General features: G+C 35.9%; 1 protein-coding gene across 1 annotated transcript in view; it reads right to left on the reverse strand.

Moving 5' to 3' along the window:
- BPTF (bromodomain PHD finger transcription factor) overlaps nt 1-23746 on the reverse strand; it is a 98610-nt gene that overhangs the window by 61312 nt on the left and 13552 nt on the right. Inside the window, exons 3-9 of the mRNA XM_014532611.1 lie at nt 22875-23098; nt 21653-21856; nt 20949-21137; nt 11250-11438; nt 6460-6647; nt 4923-5278; nt 4322-4453 (exon numbers count right to left, since the gene is read on the reverse strand). Of these exons, the coding sequence (XP_014388097.1) occupies nt 4322-4453; nt 4923-5278; nt 6460-6647; nt 11250-11438; nt 20949-21137; nt 21653-21856; nt 22875-23098 (1482 nt within the window). The remainder of the gene's footprint in view (nt 1-4321; nt 4454-4922; nt 5279-6459; nt 6648-11249; nt 11439-20948; nt 21138-21652; nt 21857-22874; nt 23099-23746) is intronic.

Genomic DNA, 23746 nt, shown 5'->3' on the forward strand with positions numbered 1-23746 from the left:
GGTGGGGAGGAAAGGGGGGATACAGTGGTCAGTTGCCTCCCATACGCTACCTGGATGGAACCCAAAACCTTTTTAGTATAAGGGATGGCACTCCAACCAACTAAGCCAGTGATGGCGAACCTATGACACGCGTGTCAGGGGTGACACGCGAACTCATTTTTTTGGTTGATTTTTCTTTGTTAAATGGCATTTAAATATATAAAATAAATATCAAAAATATAGGTCTTTGTTTTACTATGGTTGCAAATATCAAAAAATTTCTACATGTGACACGGCACCAGAGTTAAGTTAGGGTTTTTCAAAATGCTGACACACCGAGCTCAAAAGGTTCGCCATCACTGAACTAAGCCATCCAGCCGGGGCTTCCCTGGGCAGTCTTTAGTTATAGCCCCCAAATGTCAATATATGTAGTATTCTCATAAACTTTCCATTCAAAATGTTTTCTAGTTTTCATTATGATTTTTCTTTGACCACCTGGTATTTATGTAGAGGTACATTTCTTCAGTTTCGAGCATAAACCCTTACATTGCTTTAACCTTTTACCACAAGTGTTCATATCTATAAACAATACTGTACCACTGTATTAGCATACATGTTTTTAAATTTTACATAAATGGAATCATACTCCATGTATTTTTTAGGAAAAGAGTTGTTTTCACTCTGTTGTACATTTATGAGATTCAATCTCACTGACACTTGTTCTACTTTGTTTTTCACTACTGTCTAGTAGTCCATTACAGTACTGCACCACAATTTCAACATGCCTGATCCTGAGCATTTAAGGGTTATCAGCACATTTTCACCACTACAAAGTGTTATAAAAAATTACCTTTCTACATGTATTTTCATATACACATGTAAGGTTTGACTAAGGTATTTAGTTACGAGTAGAAGTTTTCAACTTTGATTTTACCAAATTTTTCTCTAAAATGCTTGTAGCAACCATTATACGAGTTGCTCTTTTATCAGCAATGTTGCAGAATTCTCCTTTTATTATGTCACATTTTTGCCAATACTTTCAATTTTTGACAATCCGAAGAATGTATAATAGGCCCTAGTTTTCTTTTGAAATCTTACTGTTGAAAGTATTGTTACATATGTCCTTTTTTTTTGCCCCACTGACCCCTTCTAGTTCACCCCCACCCCCCACCTTAGGCCTTCACCACACTATTGTCTGCATCCAAGGGTTATGCATATATGCATACAATTTCTTTGGTTGAATTTTATTTATTTATTTATTTATTTATTTATTTATTTATTTATTATCTTTGCGAGGGCAACACTTTTTTTTCCTTTTTTAATGTATTTTATTGATTTTTTTACAGAGAGGAAGGGAGAAGGATAGAGAGCCAGAAACATCGATGAGAGAGAAACATCGATCATCTGCCTTCCGCACACCCCCAACTGGGGATGTGCCTGCAACCAAGGGTACATGCCTTGACCGGAATCGAACCTGGAACCCTTGAGTCCACAGGCTGACACTCTATCCACTGAGCCAAACCAGTTAGGGCCCTAGTTATTTTTAATTTTATTTTTAATTTTAGAGAGAGAAAAAGGGAGAGGGAGAGAGAAACATCCATCAGCTGCCTCCCACACAACCGGGTATATGCCCTAACCGAGAATCAAACTAATTTCCGCATCTTTTATTGAATAGTTCATTCTTTCTAATGCTATTTCTATCATAAATGTATTTCTATATGGGGGTTGGACTCCTTCTGGACTGTTTATTCTATACCACGGGTCTACTTGTTTATCTTTGCATCTATAACACAGTATTATATAGCTACCAAATAAGTTTTGTTACCTGGTAGGGCAAGTCCTACCTTATCATACAAACCTTTTCTATTACTGCCCCTTTCCATATAAATTTTCTAATCATCTTGTCAAATCCTACAGAAAGCTCAACAATAATTATCAATGTTATTGAAATTAATTTATATATTAACACAAGGTAAACTATCATTTTCAAGACATTGAGTCTTCCTATACATGAACATGAAATATATTTCCATTTATTTAGGTATTCTTTATTTTCCTTTCATTTATTGATTTTTTTTTAGAGAGACAGAAGAAGGGAGGGAAGAAAAAAGAGAGGGAAGGGTGGAAGGGGAGAGAAAGAGAGACAGAGACAGAGAGACAGAGAGAGAGAGAAAGAGAGAGAGAATTGGTTTGTTGTTCTACTTCAGTGATGGCGAACCTATGACACGCGTGTCAGAGGTGACACGCGAACTCATTTTTTGGTTGATTTTTCTTTGTTAAATGGCACTTAAATATATAAAATAAACATAAAAAATGTAAGTCTTTGTTTTACTATGGTTGCAAATATCAAAAAATTTCTACATGTGACACGGCACCAGAAATAAGTTAGGGTTTTTCAAAATGCTGACACGCCAACTCAAAAGGTTTGCCATCACTGTTCTACTTATTGGTTGATTCCTGTGTGTGCCTTGACCAGGGATCAATCCTGCAACCTTGGCACATCAGGATGAGGCTCGAACCAACCCAGCCACGGCTATTTAGGTATTCTGTACTATTTTTCAATAAAGACTACAATTTTCTCTTGGATTTAGATTGTTCTTAAAGCTTTGTTATTGAATATCACAATAAACATTTTCTAAATAAAATATTTAAATTCACAGATATTTTCTTAGAAGTCACCTAGAAGTAGCTGACCACAGTTTTGCCAGAAATGGAAGTCCTATTATTAACTTCTAATTTTCCTGAATCATGGTCTCTAATATTTTTAAAAATTCAGTGTCCTATTTTTATCTCACCTTGTCATATTAAAAAAGTTCATGCTACCAAGTTGTCACTAAGTAACCTGTTTAGAAGACTAGTTATAATGACAAACAGAAAGAAAAAAATACCTCAATTTTTTTTTTTACAAATCGAAATCCATCTTCATTAGAATGTTTAATAATCAGAAACAAATTTATAAAAGGCATGATTTAATAATTCCAAAGAGTTATGTTTGAGTATTGGGAGTTTTATTAGCAACATTTGGATTAGCTTTAGTTCTCAAAGAAGTGTTCTCTGCCATCAGAGAGGTGGCTGCCTGGTCCACTAAAACAAGTTTCAGGACAATCACTGAATTGGAGAACGTTGGACTGAATGGTTTGGCGCAAGTCTGGAGTTAAATGCAAGAAGGAACAACAGAAATAGAGCATTGCCTCCGACTCTTTCCTGGCTTTACCCTGATAAAAGAAAGCCATAAGGAGTAGAATAAAGGTGTGCCACCCATTTAGCTCTCCTCTCCAGGGGTGCAGGCTGTAGCACCTTAGCTTCGCCCGTTTTTGTTATCCTTGGAAGAACTAAGTCCATTCTATTTGTGGAAGCCTCTACTGGTAGCAGCAGTTATAGCCAAAACAGGAAGAAAAGAGAAAGTATCCATAAGATTTATATGGGAAAACACCAAAGAAAACTGAGAGCAACCCTTAGCCAATGAAAAATGTTTAGTAGGTATAAGTGAACTTTTCTTAAAAAAACTTTTCATTATAAAATAAAACAGATGTTGAAAGCAACACAAACCTATATTCATATTTTAAAAATGGCAGTGTTATACCTTTGGAGTGGGTCCTGTGGGTAGAACGATTTTTATTTTTCACACGGAATAATAATTTACATTTTTACCATAAGCTTGTATTAGTTTTATTGTAATAACTTTTTTGTGTGTGTGCGCAAATGCAGTCCCCCACTACCACAAATTATGCAGTCGAGTTTCCCACATTTGGGGAAATTGCACATCCGGAGTGCAATGGATAAGCCTCGCCCTGGGAAAACCACTTCGTGATCATGGTATCTCCCCTGCCACGTATGAGTAATAACTTCTTAAAGACTAACTAAAGTTAAAATAAATAAATAAAAAATCCCTAGGGTGAAAAAGTAGATTCAAGGCACTAAATGTATCTTTTTTTTTTTTAACCATCTGAAGAAGTTACAGAGCTCTTGATCTACTTAGGAACTAACATCTTTGGCCAGACATTCAACTCTAAATAAATTAGATGCCTCGTACAGTACCTGAAACATTCTAGAATATTCAAAAAATCTGAATGCTCTTTCTATTCTATAATAAAGATGCTTTTTACAATAGAAAATATTTACTTCATATACTTGATGTACTTTAATCTTCATTACAATTCTATATCATAAATTAGAACTAATGTTCACTCATGTTTATATGTTATCATACAGGAGAAAAATGAGGCCAAGAAGAATTAAGTCTTTAATATGCTCTTTTAAATACATTCACTTTCATTCTCAATAGACTAATCTTCCAAAAAGGAGTCTAACACACCATTCACAGGGCTCAGAATTCACTTACCTGGTGTGTCCTAAAGATTCCCGCCATATTGGTAGCATCACAACTGGTTTAACTGCACACTCCAAAATAGCTAAAGCCAGAGCAAATTCTCTGGGTTTGCTACACATCTGAACTGCCTTGATCCAATTTGCCCTATATTTCAGAAGGAAAAACAAACATTTCACTTCGTTGATCCTAAGTTATAAGCACAAGGGTTGTAATTTATGATACCTCCATCTTACAGGACATGTTTCTAGGCTAAGCAGGTATAAATATACTGCTACTGGAATTTTCTATCTCATAGAATTATAAATTTTGACCATTGGAATGAATCCCAAAGGTCAATTAGTCCTCCAACTTCTTAAACCGTCTACAGTGTTCTGTTCTCCTTTGATCTCTACTTCATTCCAGGGATAAAGAGTCTGTTTTCCAGAAATCTCCCAAATGTTACTGTTGGTTCAGTAACTTAGAAGTACACTCACATCCCTAAGGTCCTCAGTGTTTAGCTAACTAAACTGATTTCATTCAATTCACTGGTAATGACCATTTTAAGTACACACCTGCAATGATCATTTTGTAGTCACTATATTCACAGCAATAAGTGAACCTTAGTTTCCTTTACCTGTGTGAAGCCCAATTGGGATGAAGAAAAGATGAAGGGATATTGTTTTCCAGTTGGGTGATGGTCAGTCTCAGAGTAGATATTGTAAGAACTTTGGACCCATGGACAGAACCATTCCATTTGAACTCTCCTGCCGGAGTCAGACAGAATTTGTGTGCAAGATGTCTTCTCTTATCATGGTCTTCTCTGTGCTGGTGCTTATTCAACGCAAATGAATTGGTGGAGTATTGATTGTGGTAGACACGATATTTCCCTTCTTGACCCAACTTAAAGTAATTGTTGATATTTCCTTTCATGACCACTTCCTTTTTGGTGCTCAAACGTGAAATTTCTCCTTGAGAGTTAACTACCAGTACCTGACAAAGAAAATAAAAAGACTCCATTGTTTATATCAAATTTGCAAATTGTCTTTCAATAATTTGTAATTTAATCATTCCAAATACATCTTATGACTGAACTTCTGAAGTTTAAAAGTAAACTAACCTCTATTAAATGCCTATTATATGTCAGACATAATTATTTTCATGCATCTCAAATATACACACAAAACTACATGTGTAAATCATTCACCAAATCATTATTTCAAGCCTACAATATATAGGTTAAGGAAAAAGGAGGGCATTACATGTACTATTCCGCAAAAAATATATTCCTAAAAATAGCTTTTCTTCTGCTCCTTTAATCAATTTCGGCTTTAGTAGAAGAGCCTGAGGATAATCTAAAATAATGTTTTCAAAGAGTTGATGCCAGTCCTTTTGTGAATTATGAAATCAATAGTGGGCCTTATTCAGCTTTTTAAAAAAATGAAATATAATACAACAGAAGAGAAAATAACAGCGTGCTTCCCACATAGTACTGCAAAATACTATTTCAGGACACTTTTGAGTGTACTGGGGGCTATGAAAAATGTCTTACTAAGGGTCAGAGTAGAAAAAAAGTTTAAAAGTCAGTGTTTTAAATCAATTCCTATGTTACAAACAATGCATATTCTTGCATATCTACCCTGCAAATGATTCTCAACTGGGAGATACCTCTGTAGTCATTACTCTGTCACCATGGCTAGGTGAGGGGCAGAAATACTGAGTACTGGCTTCAATCTTTTCATTCACAATGAGAGCTGGGATGCTGTGCTGTTCTATGCACTGTACTCTGCAATCAAGGAGTAAGTCCTATCTTTTTGCTGCAGGTTCACCTAAAATGATTCTAGCTGGAGCTGAGCATTAAATCATCTACAAACAGCCTACTCATTACCCTATGTGGAAAAAAGCACTGATTTCTTTAGAATTACATACAATAAAATAATCATAAACAAAGTATACCACACATTTACAGCATTTCTTTGCATGGACTGAAATCCAGGGGCACAACTATACTTCTAAATGTAATACTGTAATTCTTGTTAGCCAAGACACTCTTGGAATGGAGAAAATAGAAGTCAAAAGAGGTTCTATAAACTTACTTTCACTATTTCTAAGGTACAGTAAATAAAATTATTTTTACATTCCAAAAATGTTTGTTTTAAGCAGAAAGAACACACCTCTTTGCCCTCCTTAAATAACTTATTTGCTTCATGGGCTGCAGCTGCCACCTGTTGGCTCTTCAGCTGACTAAGCTTGCTGTCTGGATTCCGTAATCTCGTGATAATTCGAGTTGAACCAGATGCTCCTCGTCCACCTCCAGGAGACTCACTTATTTCCCCATTAGACTTTTCTGATTTGAAATCACCTGTTAACAAATGAAAAGTCAGAAGTAATTGCTAACAGTAAGTAAATTATATATACTACTACTTTATCTAAAACATACCTGGTGCACATCTAAGATCCTAAAAGTAAACAGAAAAAGTCCTTGAAGAGCCAAAGCAAACGTATTAATTCTTACAGGTTTTATTTAAAAGAAAGTTATGTCAGAACTTAACTGTGAGTCATTTATTATTTTACAGAAAATTCAAACACGCCAGGTTATCTGTTTCAAAGCTCATCTACTAGAAAACAGTAAGGGCTGCTACAATTTTATAAGTAACAAATATAACAACTCAAAATGCACAGTAATAAAATGTTGCCTTATATAATAAATGTGGATTTCTATATAAAAAGTAAAGGATACAATTAATTTTAGAAAGATTTCCAATGAAATTCTGCTTAAATACCTAATGGTTGAAAGCTTATAAATATAAAATGCCAAGTGAATTTTCTCCTAAAAAATCCAGATAATTATCTGTATATGGAAATAATTATACATGTGAACATTAAGTAAATTAGTTTTTCTTAATATAAAAAAGGCCTCTCACATTTTCATTGTGACTTAATTTTTAAGACAGGAATAATTTCTGCTTTCCCATGAATCTCACTTAGGCTGAAAATTTCTATACTGTCTAAAACAATTGTATCAGTATCCAATTTCTATTGGCCAGATAGTTGAACAAGATCTCTCTTTTTTTTTTAATTTAAAGCTTTATAAAATTAAGACAGCATGGCATTGGCAAATGGAAAACCGAACAGAAAACTTACTATACTGTATAATATAAAGATGACATTCTAAATAGAGAAAAAAAAATTGGATTGGGAAAAGCAGCTTATCTATTTTGAAAAATACTAAAGTTAAAACAATTCAGTAAACATTTATTAATCTTATGTATTCAACACCCCTTCTTTCCTTTGGGGATATGCTTTTCCCCCACCAACTACAATCATGACTCTGCCAGGACTGCAAATAAGTATCTTGCCCTATGTATGGAGTGAGCAAACTCATCCAGCTTAGCCAGAGAGAGCGTATCACTGGTTGGCCACAGTGATCGCCTCAGAATTGGTTATGTGGTCCAAGTCATTCAGCAAATTATTCCAATTTTGAAAATCTAAAGAATGAGAAATAGTATTGCTTTAGAAAAGTTGGAGATGGAGAAAGGGCATTAATGAGCATAAAGGTTATAAATTAAAGGTTGGCCACTTTTACCTCATGACATGGATAAAACATCCAATAAAAAGTAAGAGATAATAAGCCCATCATGAGGGTGGGGAAGTGTTGAACATGAGGGGAAGAACAGTGATAACCTCACTGAGTTATTACTGGTCCAATAATGCCCCTGGTGCTGTCATTACTTCTGTACTTCCCAATAAAATTCTCTTTTTGTTTTAAGCAAGTCTGGTGAATTTCTGTCACCAGATATATAATCAATATAATCAATAAATTCTAAACAATCCAGCAGAGTATTTTAAGATTTTGATCCCAAAATATGGCACTGACTAAATCAAGATGTGATAGGGGTACTGGACATTTTGCCATCCCAGGCTGGAAAACTAGAAACTTTCAATGTATGGCAGCAAAGCAGCTGGTCAGACCACCAACAGTGTCCCTTGGGCCCCAAACCAGAAGCCCACCCATGTTGAAGGTTTATGCCAAGATGTTGAACCACGATGGCTATGTCTTGGGACCATCTATAAAGTCCTACAATAAAGACTTTTTAGACATTGTCTGGTCTAGGCTGGACTTCCGAAAAAAGCAGAAAGGGAATGGCACAGAGCTTTTAAAAAGAAGCCCTTCAAGCAAAATTTACTGCAAATAAGGGAAAGGAGGCAGAAAATTCATCCCTAGGGGTAAGACTTGAAAGGAAACCAGGCTGTGAGTGGAGGTCCTTATTTTATACCCCTTGCCCAAAGGCCACACTATAAAGGCGGTGAATCACTTAGATGCAGCCTGGAGGCAGAGTACAGAGCTGCTTCCTCCCAGCCTCTGGAGCTCAGTGTTTAATGATGTGAGGAGGCAGGAGCTTAGACAGACTATTCGCCTGAGGGCAAGTAGAAGAGGTTTACCTTCAGGAACCACATTTATGGCCATTAGGAACTAGCTGGGTACCCAAGCAATCTATAAGGGAGTACCACTGCCAGAGAAAATGCCAAACCTGCCAAGCTAAATTGTATGATTAGTCAAACCTATAGCAATTCTCAGCAACCCATCCCTGACAACAGCCAGCCAGAACTAGGCTGCTAAAACAGAAAAGCCTCTAGAAGGGCGATATTCCCATAGGCTCCTCACTTCTCATCCACAGCCACCCTCCCAGAAAACCAATGGCAGCAAGATTTATAAGAATGGCTGGTGGACTGAGATCAAGATAAGCCACATCTAGACCCAATTAATTAATTCATTAATTCATTAATGAATTAATTAATAAAAGTCTAAGAGACTGGCCAGCCTTCTGACTGGTAGCTATGATGCGCACTGACCACCAGGGGGCAGACACTCAACGCAGGAGCTGCCGAGCTGCGGTGACTTGGCAGCTATGGTTCTTGGGTGACACAGAGAGGAAGGAACCTGATTCCGGGGTGTGTCACCCAAGAACCGCCCTCTCGAAATCCGGGACCCCTCGGGGGATGTCGGAGAGCAGGTTTTGGACCGATCCCCACAGGGCAGGCCGAGGGACCTCACCAGTGCACAAATCCGTGCACCAGGCCTCTAGTAAAAAATAATAGACAAACACAGAAGAAGATACCCAAGACACAATTGTAATTACCAAATATAACTTTGGAAAATAATTTTTTGAAAAAGTTTCAGTTGTGGGTAAGATCTTGGCATTACGTTAGGCAGAAGCATTTTTTAATTTGAATACACAAGTTTGTGCTAAGCTACCAAAGGGCAGAATTGTGGTTATTTACTGTTTCTATCTTTATAGCATCTCTCTTTCTTGGAGACCACTCCCACTTGAATCATATACTTTTGCTGGAGCCATCAATCATAATACCTTGCCTGCCCTGGCCACAGGGGTGGGAACAATATGTCCAAGTTAGGCCACTCAAATTCCTTCCTCAAGGGCTTTGGATTTGGAGTAGGAGTAGTGGCCTTGCCTTTGGGTCACAGGCCTTGGGAAGATATGAATACAAACTGCTGATGCCACTTGGGAAAAGCCTGTCTGTATTAGGAGAGAATGAAGTTAACATACAAACATACGCAGATGCAAAAGGTGAGAGTGAAAGAGGAAGACAGAAAGAATTTTGATACCTGAGGGTCCAGTTATCCCTGATGATGGCCTGGACTTCCCCATTATACAAGCAATTAAATTCCCTTTTCACTTAAACTAATTTAAGCTGATTTGGTCACTTGCAATTTAAAAAGTCCTAATTAAAACAGGTCCCCACATCATACAATACATAAAATTATACTCCAGAAGGATAAAAAACAGTATAGAAGTATTATGCAAAATAACTATAAAATATACATATATATATTCTTGGAATAGGGATGGTCTTCCTTAGTAAGAAATAAAATCCAGAGAAACCCTACAGAAAAAGACTGATAAATTTAACTAGATAAAAATGTAAAAATTGCTGTACAACATAACAGAGTTAAAAACAAGCAATGACTATATATGTATACATGTAAAATCAAAGATTAATAGCCATAATACTTTATAAAGCATTCTTAAAACTCATTAAGGAAAAATATCAAAACTCAATAGGAAAAAATGAGCAAATGATGTGAAAAAAGCAATTCACAAAGTTGAGCAAACACACAAAAAGTAATTCAACCACATTAGTAAGCTGGGATCTGCAAATCTTAAAATGAAATTCTTTACCATCTGCAAAACTCTAAGAGACTGATGATGCTGAATTCAGGTCAGTATATGAAGAAATACATATGTATGTAAATTACCGGCATAAATCACTTTTCATGTACAATGAAGCAGTAGCCATCACTACTTTAACATGTACCTAACCATTAGACCCAGCTACTCCACTCACTGTTTCTATTCTGCCAAACATACTTGATAAGTACACAAAGATGTATGTTGAGAATGTTAAAAGGCACCACTATTTGTAATAATAAAAAAACCTGTTAACAGTCTAAATGTCCATTATTAAATAAACAGTAAATGAATTGTGGGTCATCCATACTGTGAAGTACCATGCAGCAGTTAAAAAGAATGAATTCCATTTATAACACAAAAATATCCATTACATGTATTACTGAGTGAATAAAAACAAGATGTAGAACAATACATGCAAAATGATCCTGTTTAAAATTTAAAAAAAAAAAACTTTGTATAAACATACATTAATGAAATTGCATGGAGAAAGATAAAAATGTTACACACCAAACTGTTGATGGGGGTTACCTTTGGGGAGGAGGGTGTGAAAAAGATCTACTTTCCTGTGTGCTTTTTGTATTTTTTAAAACAAAAACAATGGGTGCAAGTGTTACTTGTGTTAAAAAAAAAAAAAATGGAAAAAAAATGAAAAGAAAATCTAAATCTTCCCACCCCCATCAAACTTTCATTTTAAAAATTAAAAATGGAAAAAAAAAAAAAGGCTTGCTGTAATGTATGACGTGTATTCTTACCTATCTCTTCTTGCATAGAGACAGGTGTGGGAGACTCTCTTTCTCCATTGTCAGGATCATCAGCTGCCTTAGCAGATTCACTCTGGGAAGAACTTAATTCACTGCTGATGTTACTGTTTTCCAGATTAGGCTGAATGGAGGTAGTGGTAGCACTAGTGTTACTGCTGTCACATGTCTTGTTAGGTTCTTCTAGAAAAATAGAATACCTGATTTTTACATTGGAAATCACATCAAAATTAACTTATTGTCAGAAAAGACATTTTATTGTTTTAGGGCTACATTACAAAGCTAGGTTTTAAAAAGAAAAGCTACTCATGTATGAATAATGCAATACATGAAAAGAAATTTATAAGCAACACCCTCTGAGTTATTTTTTAAGTTTCCCAGTTTAATAACTCAGACTTTTATCATCTTAGCCTACAGTACAAAGCAGACAATTTTTTAGATACCCCAGAACTAAAGAATAATGCAACTATCTCACAAAACTTAGTGTAGCAGATACTGCAGAAGTGATTTTGTTGAGATAATCCCCAAAATCTGAAATTTATATTCTTACTTTTCAAAAAGTATTCAAGCTTTAGCCAGTTTGGGTCAGTGGATAGCGCCAGCCTGCAGACCAAAGGGTCCCGGGTTCTATTCCGGTCAAGGGCATGTACCTTGGTTGCAGGCTCCTTCCTGACCCAGGGCTTGTGGGGGAGGCAACCAATTGATGTGTTTCTCTCCGTCTTTCCCTCTCTTCTACTCTCCCTAAAAAGCAACAGAAAAATATACTCAGGTGAGGATTAACAAAAAAAAAAAAAAAGTATTCAAACAGTATTAGAAACAGATTTAAACAGGATTCTTTACCTCTAAAGTTCTCTGCCTGAATTCTATATGCCTCCAAATTAAGTAGAGGTAATACCTAAGTGACTGTTAATTTTAAGAAAAATTTAATAAATTTAAAGCCTCCCTATGCATTTCACTGTCACTAGTAAGATGCTCTTTAAGTCAATCACCTAAATTAAAATGTGATTGACAGACCCTAGCCAGTTTGGCTCAGTGGACAGAGGTCAGCCCCATGGATTGAAGGGTCCCAGATTTGATTCCCGATCAAGGGCACATATCTCAGTTGCAGGTTCAATTCTGGCCCTGGTTTTACACTGATGTTTCTCTGTCTCTCCCCCTCTCTTTCATCATTCTCTCTAAAATTAATGGAAAAATATTCTCGGGTGAGGATTAACAATAAGAACAAAAAAGTTAAGGGCAATAAATATAAGGCAAAAGAAAAAGTGATTGGCAGTAAATTACAAAGGCTATCTTAACATAATGAGCTCCTAAATTTTTTTTTAGGAAAAAACTCAACAACTTGATAGAAAAATGGGAAATTATATGAACAGTCACAAAAGAGATGAAAATTACCTTTATACATATGGAACTATGCTCACAATTCAAACTAAAAGAAATGCAAAATAAACTAAATGAAGAAACTACTTCTCAGCTATCAGATTTGCAAAAATCCAAGTCTCTCAATACACTCAGATAGAGAGGCAGTTGGTTAACAGCACTCCCAACATTGCTGTGAGAATGCAAAATGGTCCCCAATGTATAAAAGGAATCTGATAATATCTAGAAAAATTATACATACATTTTTCTCTTTAGCAATCCCATGTCCAGAAACCTATCCCAAAATACCCTGGCAAAAATACTAAATTACTTATTTATAGAGCTATTCATTGTAGCATTATTTATAATGGAAAAAAAAAAACAGAAGCAAACAAAATGCCCATCAATAGGGTTGAATAAAAGATGATATACACAATGAAATATCATGCACCATAACAAGGATTGCAGAAATCACTATATCCATATAACCATACTTATAGTATGATAACTTCTGTGCAACAAGGGGAAATATGAATTTATGAACATATTTTGCTTTTATTTACAAAAACAAACAAACAGCCCTAGCTGGTTTGGCTCAGTGGGTAGAGCATCGGCCTGAGGACTGAAGGGTCCCAGGTTCTATTCCAGTCAAGGGCACATGCCTGGGTTGCAGGCTCGATCCCCAGGAGGGTCCGTGCAAGAGGTAGCTGATCAATGACTCTCTCTCATCACCGATGGTTTCTCTCCTCTCTCTCTCTCTCTCTCTCCCCCCTTTCCTCTCTGAAATCAATAAAAATATTTTTTAAAATATTTTTTAAAAAATGGGAATAACCAGAATGGCAGTGTAAGTGAAGGGAAGAATCTGGATAGTAGAGAGAAAATGGATGAAAGTAAAAGTTCTCTGCACATACAGTTACATAGTTTGACTTTGGAATCGTGCCAATGTTTTACTTTAAAAAAAAATTAAAATTAAAACAATCTAAACCAAATAAACCCTAACTGTATATCAAGTTATTGGCATCCACAATTATTTCAAGTGACTTTGGGACACAGTATTTTGACTGTACATCCTCATTGGAAATATGGTATAAGGATAAGTAAAGAACTGCAAAAAAAGTCTGCCATTCAGTAGTCTTACTATTACCAATTATATCAGTATTATGAAATTACTAGAATCTATAAAATCATTTCTTTTCATTACTTTTTTTTTTATTTTAACATAAGACCGGAATCCAACCTGGGACCCTTCAGTCCGCAGGCCGACGCTCTATCCACTGAGCCAAACCACTCAGGGCATCTTTTCATTACTATTTTAATGTACATCAAGATATTAATAATATGTCATCATTAATGGACATCTGCACCAAGATAAAGCAAATATATAATTAAGTCACTGCTGTAAGGCACTAAGGCAGTGGTTCTCAACCTTCCTAAAGCCACGACCCTTTAATACAGTTCCTCATGTTGTGGTGACCCCCAACCATAAAATTATTTTCGTTGCTACTTCATAACTGTAATTTTGCTACTGTTATGAATCGTAATGTAAATATCTGATATGCAGGATGTATTTTCATTGTTACAAATTGAACATAATTAAAGCATAGTGATTAATCACAAAAACAATATGTAATTGTATATGTGTTTTCCGATGGTCTTAGGCGACCCCTGTGAAAGGGTCATTCGACCCCCAAAGGGGTTTCGACCCACAGGTTGAGAACCAATGCACTAAGGCTTTCAGTATAAGAGAAAAGAGATACAAGTACAAAAACAAAGAAACTAACTTTGCAATCCTCAATCTGAATTTGAAATGTCAATATGAACTGATGGTCTTTTTTTTAAAAAGTATTTTCTAACTCTACCCACCAAAAAACCTAGAGGCAGTGACAGCCCAAGAGTAATAAGTACCCCACGGCCCAGATTATGGTCTCTAAATATCATTCCCCACCAAAAGACACCAGAGCTTCTTGGAGAAATGACTAATTCCAAGTCTGGGGTAGGAAATGTGTTCTGAGGTAGAAAATGTGTATGATAAGCCTCAAGCATCTTATACGGCCAAAAAGCAAGAAAGCTATTATCTAAGACTACTGGGTCATCACAAAAGAACTCAAAAGCCAGCGTGAAGGGGAGTAAAGGGGGTCTGCTGGTTCACATACGTAAAGTGAATTATGACGACAACTGAAACGAATTGAATATATAATGACCAGGAGTTCAAATGGATACTTAAAATGAGAAAGCCATGCCCCTCCCCCAAAAGTCCTAACACATGAATCCCCACTGAAGGGTAACTAGATACCAGCTCCTGGCTCTGAAAATATTCTGGCCAAAAATAGTTGAAAATGAATTTAATCAAGCCTTCAGAAACAAATTAAACAACACCAAGAGGACGGAAACAGACAAAACCTGGATGTGGGACATTCCATAGAACACACTAGGATTCTTCACCAAGTCAACAACATGTGAAAGAAAAAAGTCAGGGAAGGGGGGGAGTGCTTTACATTAAGAGTCTCAGGAGATATAAAACCAAGTATCATGTCACATAGGGAACTTATATGAAGTTATTTCAAACACAAATGTAAAACAAAACAAAAACATTTTTAAGTTAAGGAAATTTAAACTGAATACTAAGGAAATGTCAATTTTATTAAAATGATAATGGTAATGTAACTATGTAAGACAATGTCCATATTCTTTAGAAATGTACGTAGGGTTGGTATAATATGTTTGAAATTTGCTTTAAAATATTGCAACCCAAATTCACATCAACAGGAAAGAGAATAAACAAACGGTATAGTTATACAGAGGACTAGTATAATGCAGTTAATATGAAAGAATTCCAGCAACATACAACATTATACTAGTAATATAATATAAAGTGAAAAAGTTAAGTTCCAAAACTTAACACAATACACTCAATAAGATATACTTAACACAATACACTTGCTATAAAGTTTAAAACAACAAAAACAGAAATATGTACTTTTTAGCAAATCATATAGATCAATTAAATGAGGCAAGAGTGTGGCTTATATATCACTTTGAAATCAGGTATCAACAGTTCTAACTCTATCGGGTTTCCCTTGTAAGAAGGAAAGAAGATAGTCAACACTTCAGGTAGTGGAGAGGGAGGCAGAGGATGGAACTGGGGAGATGTTTAGTTAGATGCAGGTTAGTTTCAAAGCAGGACTTTGCTTTTTTGTTTGGGGTGATAGGTTCCTGTCTCATTAAAGATAATTTAAAACCTGAATAAATCAAGAAGAACCATGCAATGATTAGTGATAAAGGTAATTAACTAAGGATAATGATTTACCTAATACTGTAATCCTGGGATCAAAAGGGAAAATTTTTTTTAATTTGAGTCAAAAAACAACAGAGTTGTTTTTTAAAAAAGCAAGGGTGAAGCAAGTATGACTAAATCTTAATAATTTTTAAATCTAAGTGTTAGATAAGTTGGGGGCATCCATTGAACTTTTGTGTATGTTTAAAATTTTTCATAATGAAAAAATTTTATATTAAAGACAGAAAATAGATAAGTTGAATTTGAGAGCTACAAACCAGTAATACAATAAACTAACTCACGTTGGAAAAATACATAGAGCTGGAAGAAAAGAAGTAAACCACATCAGTTTCCTCACTCATCATTCCTTTTACAGCTACAGATCTAAATATGTAAAGTGTAGCATACCTACTGCATAATTGTCTAAACATAATTTTCTCGAATAATAAAGTAATATATAAGATATACCCTTATTTATGAGTTCAGGGTACATTTTCCCATAGAAATATGTAAGAAAAAGTTTCTAGATCAGCCCACAAAAACCTCTTTTAGCACATAATATACCCAAGTATGTTTTTAACCAAGAAAATAATTCTGAGATTGGAACTTAAGAGATTCTAACTATACATGTCTTAAATACTTTATTAGAAAGTACTCTCTGCTATTAGGGAGATAATGGCACTTCATAAAATAATAGGCAATTGCCCTGGCCAGTGTGGCTCAGTTGGATGGAGCAACGTTCTATACAAGGAAAGGTCATAGGTTCAATTATGGGTCAGGGCACATACCTAGGTTGTGAGTTCAATCCCCAATCAGGGTGCATACGGGAGGCAACTAATCAATGTTTCTCTCACATCCATGCTTCTCTCACTCTCTCCCCACCTAAAATTAATGAAAATAATAATAATAATAATCTATTTATATATAAAAGCCTAACCAACTGTTACAATGGAATGACGGGTCGCTATGACGGGCACTGGCCACCAGGGGGCAGACGCTCAACACAGGAGCTGCCCCCAACCTGCAGGCTACGATCGCCAATGGGGCCTACCAGCCAACCTACCGGTCCCTCCCCAGGCCAGGCCCTAGGCTGGGATGGGGAATTGGGGGTGGGTGGCGGCAGACGCTGGTGGCAAGGGAAAGAGGAAGGGGGAGGCGGGGAACCTGATAGGCCCTGATCACCGGCCAGGTCTAGGGACCCCACCCAATGGCCAAATTTCATGCACCAGGCCTCTAGTAGTAATAATAATAATAATAATAATAATAATAATAATGTAATAAGCAATCAATCCCCTACCCGAGTATTTTGATCTAAAAATACCATTAACCACCCAGGCTGGTTTGGTTCAGTGGAAAGAGCATCTGCCTGTGGACTGAAGAATCCCGGGTTCAATTCCTATCAAGGACAGATGCCCAGGTTGTAGGCTCGATCTCCAGTGGGGGGCATGCAGGAGGCAGCCAATCAATGGTTCTCATCATTGATGTTTCTCTCTCTCTCCCTCTCCCTTCCTCTCTCAAATCAATAAAAAAAAATGTATTTGAAGACTTTGATCTTCAAATTCTGAACATTCTAAGTAAAAAAACTGCAAGGGAAAAAATAACTTTTCCACGTGATAGTAAAAGGGAAACTTTTTAAAAGAAAAAAAAACAACGGGTAAAATAACCAGAATGTATATGATTAGAAACTAAAACAAAACACATTAAAAATAATAATAAACAAGAGTATTTAACTGCAGAACCTACAAAAGCCATTACTGATCAAATCAATGAGGTAAAATATATGGATAATACATTAGTTGAGCATTCAGTATTAACAGCTTCTTATCCATTGTATTTATCTTACAATATAATTAAAAACTAAAGCCAAGGCCCGGCCGGCATGACTCAGTGTTTGAGTGTCCATCTATGAACCAGGAGATCATGGTTCGATTTCTGGTCAGGGCACATGTCCCAGTCGCCAGCTGGATCCCCGCTGTGGGACATGCAGGAGGCAGCCAATCAATGATTCTCTCTCATAGTTGATGTCTCTCTCTCTCCCTCTCCCTTTCTCTCAGAAGTCAATTAAAAACAACAACAAAATTAAAGCCAAGTACTATATTCCAAGATGTCATTATCCCTAAAAAATTAAGAAATAGGTTAAAGCCCTAGCTGGTTTGGCTCAATGGATGGAGTGTCGGCCTGCGGACTGAAGGGTCCCAGGTTCAATTCCAGCCAAGGGCATATGCCTGGTTTGCGGGCTTGATCTCCAGTGGGGGGCGTGCAGGAGGCAGCCAATCAATGATTCTCTCCCATCACTGATGTTTCTTTCTCTCTCCCTTCCTCTCTAAAATCAATAAAATATATTTAAAAAAAAAAGAAATAGGTTAAAATCAGTAAGCTCTTGTAGTTCAATTGTAGATGCTAGTTTCATTATGTTCATGGAAACATTTTTAAAGCAATTATAAATAGTTATGGAAATGAAGTTTTATCTACTACTATTATTTTCCTAATCTCAGGGATTAAATCTAGAGGCATAACTTAAATGAAACAAATGCTGTCTGCATTATATGCTTAAATACAAATTCTCAATAATAGATTTGAGTTTAAAGTGTTAGAAAGACATGTATCACTCTTGCCCCTAATAAATTTAAAACATAATCTGGTGCAAAAAGTTTCCCATCTAAACTCCAGGACAAAAGTGTAAATCTGAATATTGAGCCTTTTGTTAACTACAAAGAAGTTATACTGAATACAAAACAGAATATTTGCTACATGGGGTTGTTTTGGGCAATATAACCATGTTCATGAACCAAAGTGAAATGTCTGTAATGAACCCCTAGCTGGTTTGGCTCAGTGGATAGAGCAATGGCCTGTGGACCAAAGGGTCCTGGGTTTGATTCTCATCGAGGGCACATACCTTGCTTGCAGGCTCCTCCCTGGCCCAGGCCCTGGTTGGGGCACAAACAAGAGGCAACCAATAGATGTATGTGCTTCTCTCACATCCATGTTTCTCTCTCTCTTTCACTCTCTCTAAAACAGTGATTCTCAACCTTCCTAATGCCGTGACCCTTTAATACAGTTCCTCATGTTGCGGTGATCCCCAATTTCATTGTTACAAATTGAACATAATTAAAGCATAGTGATTAATCACAAAAACAATATGTAATTATATATGTGTTTTCCGATGGTCTTAGGCGACCCCTGTGAAAGGGTCATTCGACCCCCAAAGGGGTCGCGACCCACAGGTTGAGAACCGCTGCTCTAAAAGATCAATGGAAAAATATCCTCAGGTGAAGATTAATAACAACAACAAAAAAGGTCTGTAATGCAGATGCAGGAAAAAAGTATCTGGGGCAATGGAAAAAATAGCCTCAGGTGAGGATTAACAGAAAAAAAAGAGAGAACAGATAACCAATTTTTGGACTGAAAAAAGTATCACTACAGATCCTGTAAACAATAAAGATGGGATGTTTTATGCCAATAAAATTTAAATGAAATGGATAGATTCCTAGAAAAATGTAACTTATTAAATGAAAACTCCTGGACCAGATGGCTTCAACAAACATTTAAAGAATAAATAACACAACCCACAAAATTCTTGCAGACAAGGGAAAATGGGAACTTGTTCCAACTCATTTTATGAAGCCAGTATAATCCTGACACCAAAGCCTGGCACGGACATTATCAGAGAAGGAAAACTAAGCCTCTCTCACTCATGAAAGTAGATACAAAAATCATAAACAAAATATTAATAAATAGGATGAAACACTAAATAAGAATGAAAATACATCACAACCATGTAGTATTTACTTTAGGAGTATGAGATTGGGTTAACACAAAAAAATCCAATGTAGCAACTTCTGATTCCAGTCAAGGTGGAAGAGAGGGACTGGATTTACCCTCACTCATGAAACCACAAACAAAAAAGAGACCACTTAACAGATAATGAACAAAGGAGCCCTGGCCGGTGTGGCTCAGTTGGTTGGGTACCATTTCATGCACTCCCGTGCACTGAATAGCTGCCAGTTTGAATCCCAGTCAGGGCACATGCTCCCATGGCAGGGGTGTGCAAGCGGCAGCCAATTAACGTTTTTCTCTCTTTCCTTTTCCTCTTAAAAAAAATAATAAAAAAATCTAAAAAATGAAAATGAACAAAGGAACCTACCAGCACTTCACAAAAGATAACCAAATGAGCTATATGTCCTTATACATATGTACATACATATATATACACACACAAAAGTGCTCAACATCCTCAAACCAGAATAAGATATCCCTACATTCCTACCAGAATAACTAAAATAAAAGGGGGGGGGGGGGAGAAGAATTATGTGAAATTTTTATAAAAAATCTTTCAGAATTTCCATAAACATTAATTATAATCCTTGATTTTTAGTGGAATTAGCAGTGTTTACTTTCTTGTTTATCTAAATTTCCTAATTTGTATTTAAAAAACACACATACTAGTACAGCTCCTATAATAAAAATTCTTTTTCACTTTTAAAAAGTGCAAAAAGAAAGGCATAACAACATTCTTGGTGTAATATAGCTTATATTCAGTATAATTTAAATTATAAAAAGTTTAAAATAAACTATTTATTAACTTACATTTTTATGTCAAATATATCTTGCAAAAAATGTTTTATGACAATGTTTTTCTACTATGATTTTATAGTTTGAAATGTTAAAAAAAAACTATATGAGCACATGCAAACATGAAATTAATCAGTTAGCACATACAGAACTGAAATGGTCAAATATTCAACACTGAGCCATTAGTACGTAAGTACTTAAAACCAAAATATCTGCCACTATGGTCTGGTGATAAAACATACAAATAAGTCTACTAGACAAAAACATCTAAATGAACTTTAAAAAGCATGAAGATTATGATGAGTTTCAAGCACTAACTGCAAGAACATTTGTCAAACTCCAAATGTTAGATGACAATTTAGCAATCAGGGATGGCACTTATGTAATGTAAGCAAGCAGCATGAATGAACACAGAAAGTTTTAGGTGACATTCAGCTTTAAAGGGAAGGATTCCCCCCATTACAGAGGCATTGATACACTGCCCTCTGTACCTGGCACATCCTGGGGGAGCTCAGATGCCACCTTCTTCTCTGCCATGTTGCTGCTATCATGGGTTTCTGAGAGACACCCCACGGGACTCTTCCCTTCAGAGGGACTAGTCTCTTCTGAAGAAGCATTTGTTGTGTTGTCGCCAAGATTTGCTGACTCAGAGTTACCTTTATCCCCAACTTCTGTTGGCTCTATAGTAAAATGCATAACAAAACTTTAAAGATATCCTTTAAAATTGCTTTAGACATATGGCCGCATTCAATCAACTTTTATTTGATGGCCATTTTGAAGCAATCAGATTCTGGGCTATTTTTGCAGTAGATAATCCAAAAAGTATTTAATACTTAACATGCTAAGAATGTTTAAGTAATTAATATGAAAATGAACAGATTTTATCACATACAAAAGTGCATATTCTGGTATTAAAATAATGATTTTTCACCAACAAATCTCAAAGAGACATGGTACCTTATTAGGAAGTAGAAATAGAGATATGAGCATAACATTATAGCAAATAAACCAATATATAAAACTCAGTACAATGATTATATATGTTACAAGAGGGAAGGGTATCCTAATCTCTTTAGAAACACAAAATTAAATAGTTGCTTATATAAAAGTAATTTGTTTTCATTTTGCAAGTAAAACTGGAGATTTCATAAATAACACTGATCAAATATATTTTTTAACAAGTAATTTTTTTTACCCTCAGATTTTCCTTGCTCAGGATCATCATCTGGTGTCTTGCTGTCATTGTCTTTCTCAAGAGACTGGTCTTCAAACTCCTCTCTACTTTTCTCAGTATCTTTGGAGTTATTCTCAGTCTCACTGTTGTCCTTTTCTACTTCTTCTGGGTTTTTAACAATATCAATCTCTCCCTTTTTTGCTCTTATGGATTCCAAAATTTCTTCTAGAATAAAAACAAAAAACTTTGTTTCCATATATACCAAATATAAAAGTACTACAAATGTCACTTAAGAGTTTCAAGTTATTAAAGTTAAATCTTTTAAAAGCATTACAACTATGAAATAAGAATCAAGAGCATCAATAAAATTTTGATGTTTAAAGAACTCAACCAATTTGGTTATCTTCACTTTTAGAAAATACATGTTAATATAGGTTCTAGTTTTTTTTTTTTAAGAAATTGAAACTTGATTACAGATTACCGTCATATTCTCTGTCATATGAGAAAAATTGTTAGCTGACATAGACACACGGTTTGGGCAACATGGTACAGTGATCAAAAACCTAGAGGTCCCATGACCTAGTGCAGATCTGACTTGAATTAGCTGTGTGACCCTGGGCAAGCCACTTAACCTTCAGTCCTCCACTATAAAATGAGAAAACAGAGGCCCATTTAGAAACCACATTTCTCCCTGAAGTCCCATAACTATTCTGGAAAAAATAAAAAATCATTAAACCCCTAAGGGCTCTAATCCTCTTTTTACCTGGGCAGTAGTTGAATAATTTGGGGAATATTAGTAATGACCAGGGCAAGATACAAAACTTCAAAAAATGCATAGCATCTATAATTTATGTCGGGATGAACAAGGTTCTCCTGGGAAAATGAAATATAGAGAATTCAGGTAAAATATACACATTTCGCCCTGCCCGCATGGCTCAGTGGTTGAGCATCGACCTATGAACCAGAAGGTCATGGTTCAATTCCTCATCAGGGCACATGCCTGGGTTGCAGGCTTGATCCCCAGTGTGGGACACATAGGAGGCAGCCGATCAATGATTCTCTCTCATCACTGATGTTTCTCTCTCTCTCTCCCTTCCTCTCTGAAATCAACAAAAATATATTTTAAAAAATATATAAATACACATTTGAAATTTTTAATACATTTTCAAATTTTGTAGTGATTTCATTCCAAGAATTTATCTTAGATTTAACAAAAAGTAAAATGAGAAAATTTCTCTCTCACCATTAGCTGCCGCCAGAAAGGATTTATTACTACCCCTAGCCTTATTGGTCAAGTCTTCAGTTATGTCCATGTGCCGATGAATTTCTTCACGCATTTCTTCCAGAATTTTGCAGAGTTCTGCTTCCCAGTAATCTTTGTCTAGACAGTCAATTAATTCTGCAAGCTGGACCTTTGTACTGTAGTACCAAATTTTCTTTTCATTTTCATTTTCTGTATCTTCTTCTCTGTTGAAAAAAAGGTATAAAAACACTTCCTATGTTAGACATACTGGCACTTATCTGACAACTTCACCTATTCAATGAAAATTAAAATATGTGCCCTAGCTGGTTTGTCTCAATGAATAGAATATTGGCCTGCGGATTGAAGGGGCCCAGGTTCGATTCCGGTCAAGGGTACATGTCTGGGTTGCAGGCTCAATCCCCAGTGGGGGGTGTGCAGGAGGCAACCAATCGGTGATTCTCTCTCATCATTGATGTTTCCAACTCTCACTCCCTCTCCCTTCCTCTCTGAAATCAATAAAAATATAATTTTTAAAAAATTAAAATATGTGACATAAAGTTTGTGTACTAAAGCTCAATAGATTTGCTCACAAGAGATCCCTTGAAGTCTCATTCAAACTCAAGTTTTTCTTATTTTATTTCAGCAAACTCTAATTATTTTTATTTCCAGCCCACAGCAGCTTAGGACAAAAGAATTTATGAGTAGTAGAGGGGAGAGGTATTAGTACAACAGCACAGTAGGATATATCTCAAAGCATGACAGAGAAACAGGATCTCAAAATTCAGAACCTGTGAATACTTGGTGGAGGACAGTCTTGACTCTTGGTTATACTTCAATTGACTTTAAGATTAACAATATAACAATATGATGAG

Source organism: Myotis brandtii, unplaced genomic scaffold (assembly GCF_000412655.1).
Source record: "Myotis brandtii unplaced genomic scaffold, ASM41265v1 scaffold120, whole genome shotgun sequence".
Lineage (NCBI taxonomy): Eukaryota > Metazoa > Chordata > Mammalia > Chiroptera > Vespertilionidae > Myotis > Myotis brandtii.